This window comes from Patiria miniata, unplaced genomic scaffold (assembly GCF_015706575.1).
Source record: "Patiria miniata isolate m_02_andy unplaced genomic scaffold, ASM1570657v1 HiC_scaffold_9, whole genome shotgun sequence".
Lineage (NCBI taxonomy): Eukaryota > Metazoa > Echinodermata > Asteroidea > Valvatida > Asterinidae > Patiria > Patiria miniata.
In genome coordinates, this window is record NW_024037076.1 from 17993367 (window position 1) to 18000232 (window position 6866).

A 6866-nucleotide genomic window follows, 5' to 3' on the forward strand; every position below is an offset into this window, starting at 1 on the left:
CGGTTGCCATAATTCGTCGGATCAGTGCGCGACATCGCGTAGCTGCAATCTGATTGGTCAGAACACCATGGGGCGGTGGATACTGGATCGGTCCATTGGCTCAGTGAGAACATGGAGGAAGAAAATATTTTTATTTTCTTCCTTCATGATGAGAACGTGTCTCGGACGCTGAATTCAAGCCCAATTCAAAACATGATTCAGCAACTTTTTATTTGAAATCAAGATGTTGTTTTTCTCGAAATATATAGCTGAAATTAAGCTGAGCTGAAACTTCATAAGGTTAGCTGTTCAGCGCCCTTCTTTAGAATTTGAGCACTATTGTTGCTTCAAACGAACAAAATGCACAAATTACAAATGATGGACTATACCTTTAAGGTAGTCTGGTTCCCAGACCAAAAGATTCTGACTATTCCTGATGAATCTTAGGTCCGGTAGCCTCCGGTAATACATTGTATGACAATTTACATCACGTGACTAAAACGGGAGGAATTCCTCCTTTTTCCGAAAATTTCCGAAGTTTGCCGAAGTCGTTTCGTCGACAATCGGATAGCGCCCGAGTATTTCCGAGTATATAATATAGGTTTAAGTAACTGCTAATTGCTTATTAATTTTATTTCAAATGACTTGATAATTAATGTTCATTGCTTTCGTTTGGAAAACCTGAAATTCAACGATGATTTTGTGCATCAAATATACTCGGATCGTATGGCCGAACTTTTTGCTGCGTCATGTACAATTTTGAATTTGACGACCGTTACCGAGATTTTCCAAAACTCGGTCTTCATTCGGGTCTGCCTGATAACAGTGCTATTTGGATGCCTAATTTTGAAGATTCCAAATCAACATTAGTCAATGTTATCTTACAGAAACATCAAACTGTATTATCGTCACTGTATGATATTACAAAGCAAGTGATTTATTTTAAAACTATGATCAGAACATTAAAAGCTACAAGCGATAAAGCGAAATCGGAAACGAAACCGAGCTTTGAAAAAGGGCCCTCAAAGCTGTCATGTTTGTTTTTAGTCACGGAGGCTGCCTGACCTAAGATTCATCAGGAATAGTCAGAATCTTTTGGTCTGGGAACCAGACTACCTTTAAGGATGCGCAATACTACCAGTAAGTCAATATTTCATACAAGGAGTGCGTTCGATTACTTCCCCCGCACTTACTCGTGCAAGCGCGACAGCGTTCGATTTACCTCTCACGTGACTTCTCGCGCTTACTCGAGCCGACTCGCCGAGTCGGTTCGCCGAATCGAGCCATGCAATAAACATGGCTGCCAACGTGCATGACGCCCTGCGCGCTATTTTTTTCCATACCACACGCTGTTAGTATAATATAGAATATGCTGGAGGGCCCTATAGTTATGTGCAATAGTATAATGTTTAAAACTACCTGCTGAAGTGTCACGGATACTACATTGGCTTACGAATCCGATGGTGCGAGTTCGATTCCCATTGGATGCTTCTTGTGGTTTTGGAGGATTTTTTTCAAGGGAAACTAAAGTCCGAGAACCTGACTTGCAACTCAACGTAACTTCGAAATACGCCCATATGCATGTGTACAGAAAAAAAATCTTTCTTTTGTTTCCAAAAGGCATCCGCTTTCCATCTTCTGATTGGTCCATTATACATGCATATCTAATGCCTTGTTCTCCACAACACAAACCCAAGACAGGCTTTACGTCTAGTGAGAAATGTTCCTTCCTCGCTTTACTTATTTAAAAGGTAAAATGAGAAGAAGTGAAAACGCTCACTGAGATTCGAACTCAGATCACCTGATTAGAAGTCAGGACTTCTTCCGATTAGAAGTCAGGACTTCTTCCAACCAGGCCCCTGTTCAATGTTGTCTCTCATTGCGCGGAGTGTGCTCCATCAGCTGGGGAGAACAACCGGGGGAGCGGGGGAGTGGGTGACCGTGGCAGGCTGCGTAATATTTTTTCCTAGGAGGGTTAGGGGCAATGTCATGAATAATTCAGTTTTCCCTTTCTGAGGTTCTCGTTCTATTTTCCCATTAATTTAAAATTATCTCAGTGATAAATTTGGAGAAGAAAAATAGCTGATGAAAATGAGCAGCGACGACGTGGATTCGAACCAGGGATCTTTGTATCCATAGCTCATCTCGCTATCCGCTAGGCTACTGTGTGGTAGCTCGACGACAACCGTTCTTTAAAATGCTTTAATGTATTGTAACTAGTTGAGAAACTAACAATAATGCTGTTGATGTCATTGTCCGTTCTCATGGATAAACATGAATTATTCATGGCATTGCCCCTAACCCTCCTAGGAATAAAAATTACGCTGGCAGGCTCAGGAGGTAACCAACCATTTTGGCCGGGAGTCAGGGTGACCGTAAGGTCATGGCAAAATTCTGCTAAATGCGCTTCAAAAATCTGTCATATTTATCAAAAATCTTCCAAATTCCCCAGATTTCCGCAAAATACACTGGAAACCCTTAAAATCACATGCATATTTGTAGTGCTGCTTTAATTAAGGCTCAAATTACATAATTAACAGTCTATAGTCACATAAAGATGTTTTGAAATTATTGGGTAAATTTTAGGCAAAACGCGGTTGCGGCGTTAATTCAGGTTCCCAGTAAATCTCAGCACCTAGACCAGCCGACCTGTTCCATTTATCCAAGGATTTGTTCAGTTTGAAAAGATTAAAGATTTTTTAAACAAATGTACCATTTTTTTTCTCCAAATTTGCTATGGTTTTTAGCTGTTAATCACCATTTTTGCAGAATTCTGCCAGAAATCTGCCAAAAATATCCATTCTGTCAAATTTTCTGTCAAGCTCGTTTTTTTTTTAACAAAAGAGTCTGTTAAATTAGCCGAAAATCGGCTAAAACGGTCACCCTGCCGGGAGTGTCTGAATGTATTATAGCCTTGATGCTAGGATTTGGACATTGCGCGTATTACGCCCTCAAATAACAATACACACGCACGCGCTCTGGTTTCACAACATGGTCAACGTCATCACGCGAGGAGCTAGGTCCGAGTAAGCTGGGGGAGTAATCGAACGCACTCAAGGTTTAAGACTGATTAGCGCCTGGAATGCTCATAATTACCCTCGGTTTCGCCACGGGTAATTTTCAGCATCCAGACTCCAACCAGTCTTAAACAAAGTGTTTAATACCTTCCAAGCACACATTTATTCCCCTATCAATTCTCTGACTTGGGAAAGTCACAGTATTGATTTATTAAAAGAAAATATGTAACAGATCGTAATAACTACTTCCAATGTGTTTTCCAACGAAATAATACATGTATGTATGTTTGCAATGTGACGTCGTTGGAATGTATAGTAGAAATATATTGCTGTCCCGCGAAAAGTAATCCCCAAACAAAGGTACAATATGAACAAGTTATAAACTCAACGACCATTATTTTATGTTTTTTTATCATAAATTGTGGAAGTCGGTGATGTGTGACCAGAGGAATGCATCCATGATATCATTGGAAAGTTTACCGCAAAGTAGTTTATGACGACCATAATAATGGTCATATTGTTCATAGTTTGGTCATATTATTTGGTAATACATCCCTTTGTTTTGTGATCAGGCCCATATTTTCCGATAGGCACAGTAGGCACTGTAGGCACTGTGTGCTATAGGGCCTACGAAAAAATAATTCGGGGCCCTACGAAAAAAAATGAGGGCCTACTAAACATATACCACTGTGTGCCAACAGGCTTTAAGAGCTACCAGTTTGGACTGGCTTGCTCGTTATAGTAGGCCTACAGCTTAGCATTAACATGAAATCGGTGCTGGTGCCTAGTATGCCTAGGGCCTACGAAACACTGAATCCAGCCCTGTTGTGATACCTTTCTCTGAGAGAACACCCTGTGTATTTCAACTCTGTTCATTCTTTACTTGATTTGACAGTGGGATGCAAAGTCTTCCTGTAGAGTCGATTCCTGCCGACACGTTTAGCGGGCTGTCAAGTCTTCAATCTCTGTAAGTTTGAAACGGCACTTGTTTTATTTTTGATTTCACTGCAGCGGAGAGTGCAATCTCAATTTGCATATTAAGATTTGGGCATCAATCTGACTCTCTCTACCCGTAACCATTTTCTTTCGAGTTCGATACTTGAAATAGCTGGTAAATTAAGACTTTAATCTTTTTATTTTGATGAGATAATAAAACTGTTATTGTCGTAATGTTGTGGGTTTAAAAAGAAATTGGGAAATCAATTCTTCTCACGTAACTTTGCTCATGTATTATTATTGATTTAATACAGAAAGCCAACGTGTGATTTTTTTTATATTCTAATTTTAAACAGTCAAACTAAAAAAGCTGTTCAGCATTGTTTTATTTGGATCGTTGGCATTTACGGCTCCTTTTAAGTAAAGTTTGCAGATTTCAGTTGTTGCTAAATTATATTAACACCGACATAAATTATCCAAATATTACAAAAGAACCGCTAGTCTTAGTAGGTTTTGTAAAGACGTTATAAACCAAGGCACATGCCGTGCTAAAAAGAAACATTAAAAACAAAATAATAAAAATCTTTCAAATTTTCACCAAGACTTACTGGGTAGGCTATGCTGGGCATATTCTGCAAATATCTGATAAGAACTTATTCCTAAAGCCATTTAGACATGGCGATTTCCCATAAATAAGCATTTTTATTATTTATTTTTATCGTAAAATTATCATTGATTGCAATTCCAGAAAACTGGTAAAAGATGTCCAAAAAGATTTCGCAAAACTTATAATTATCTGCAAACTGAAGAGAAAAACTTTGTTTTTGAACGAGCCCACAATACTAATTGTAAGTTAAGGTTATCAAATATAAATTTGCAATCTTGAATACAATTTTTAAAACTAGCTCGAGGCTTGATGGCTCGGAGGTTGAACAGATGACACGTTTGAAAGAGAATTAACGTACGAACGAAAACAGTATAAGCCGAAGGCATATCTTGGTAAAGTGTCAATTTTCCTGTCATTTTTCCAGTTTCCTGCTTAACATATCAGGCACGTTGACTAAGCTTGATAAGGTCGCCTCTGATGGGTTACCAGCCTTGCAAGAAGCGTAAGTCATTGAGTTGCTTTTCAAATAACAACAATTACAATCGTTTTTTATCAAACACGAATGATGATGCTGCCTGGGAAAGTCTTCCGGCACCCAATTCTTGAGAGCGTCAAATGCTATGTGCAGTACTGACACGAAAATCTTAATACATTGTGTGTAATGTTTAAAAACATTTAATTCATTTAATTTTCAGACACGTGGATGAGTACCGTGTTTGTTGTGCCTTATCCAAGTTGCATCACTTTTCGATCGAGCAAAACTGTTCAACTACAAAGCCTCAACCAGATTTGAAGCTGTGCGACGGCCTTATGCCAAATGACATACTACGAGTGGTGTTGTGGGTATTGGGAATAAGCGCCCTTATTGGTAATCCGACTGTCCTGATTTGGAGACTTAAACAGAAAGGGGACGGAGGGGGTAAAAAGACGCTCTCACGTATGGTTGGAAATCTGGCAATCGCAGACTTCATGATGGGTGTGTACATGATAATCATAGCTGGGGCAGATCTTGCGTTTGGCGAGGACTACTTTTTTTCGGCCCCTGAGTGGCGCTCCAGCATGTTGTGTAAAGTTGCTGGAGTTCTGTCAGTTCTGTCCAGTGAGGCATCCGTGTTTTTTGTGACACTCATCAGCTTTGACTGCTTCCTAGGCATTGTGTTTCCGTTGAGAAACTTCTCTCTTGGGGGAAAATCAACAACAACTATCATTGCTGTCTTGTGGTTTCTGGCACTTTGTCTGAGCATCGTGCCAACACTTTCAGTTGGGTCTGATTCTGATATATATGGACTTTCGGATGTTTGTATCGGCCTTCCTCTTACCACTAAGGCATCTGATGTGAGAAGCGAGACTCTTAGTTCTTATATTTCGCTCTCATTACCGGCAATCGACATTAACACTTCTGTAACCACAGGTGAGAAGCCATCTTGGATCCTGTCAATCGTTCTCTTTCTTGGTGTCAATCTGGTTTCATTTCTTATTGTCCTGAGCTGCAACGTCGCCATCTTCATCAGTGTCAAGCGGACGACCAGGGCTGTCCGAGCGAATGCCCCCAGGGAGCGTGAAATCAAAATGGCGGCCAAGATGGCGTTGATTGTGATGACGGATTTCTGCTGTTGGATGCCAATAATCATCCTGGGGATTCTGTCTCAGACAGGAACAGTCGCTTTATCCACCGAGGTGTATGCATGGGTTGCGGTTCTGGTTCTGCCAATCAACTCGTCTCTCAATCCTTTCCTTTACACTTTCTTCACAGTTTGTTTCGCGGCTAAACCAAAGGCAAAAACCCCGAAAGTGAATCAGCGCATACAGTTGTCTGTTATAGCAAAGTAATTCATACTAAAAGAATATGGAAATAGCCGTGGCTTTGAGCTGCGCAAAAGACATGGCGAAATCGAATCCTGGTATCAATGCCAAGCATATTTTAGTTTTTAATCAACTGCTCATTTACATACTGTGGAACACTCTCAAAACGCTGGTTAAAATTTTGTTGGTTAAAAAAGTTGGTTAAAATTTTAACCAACGCTGTGTAAAATTGTCCAATTTTGCCCAACGTTTGCCCAACGTGTTGGTTATTTTTTTTTTAACCAACCGTTGGGCTGTTCACGTGTTAAGCATCAGTTGGTTAAAAGTAGTCCTTTCACCCAATTCTGGTTAAATGTACCCGATTTTAACCATAGTTGGGTAAAATGACTACTTTTAATCAACTGTTGCTGCTTAACAGGTGAACAGCCCAACGGTTGGTTAAAACAAATTAACAAACGTCGGGCAAAATATGCCCAACGTTGGGTAAACGTTGGGCAAAATTGGACAATGCATAACGTTGATAA

The 6866-nt window shown here is 40.0% G+C and overlaps 1 protein-coding gene across 1 annotated transcript; it reads left to right on the forward strand.

The window, feature by feature from the left end:
* The first annotated feature begins 3761 nt into the window (after positions 1-3761).
* LOC119720939 (G-protein coupled receptor GRL101-like) lies at positions 3762-6369 on the forward strand. The gene is made up of 3 exons (XM_038190806.1): positions 3762-3823; positions 4964-5041; positions 5235-6369. The coding sequence occupies exons 1-3, from the start codon at positions 3762-3764 to the stop codon at positions 6367-6369; spliced, it is 1275 nt and encodes a 424-aa protein (XP_038046734.1).
* The last annotated feature ends 497 nt before the right edge of the window (positions 6370-6866 follow it).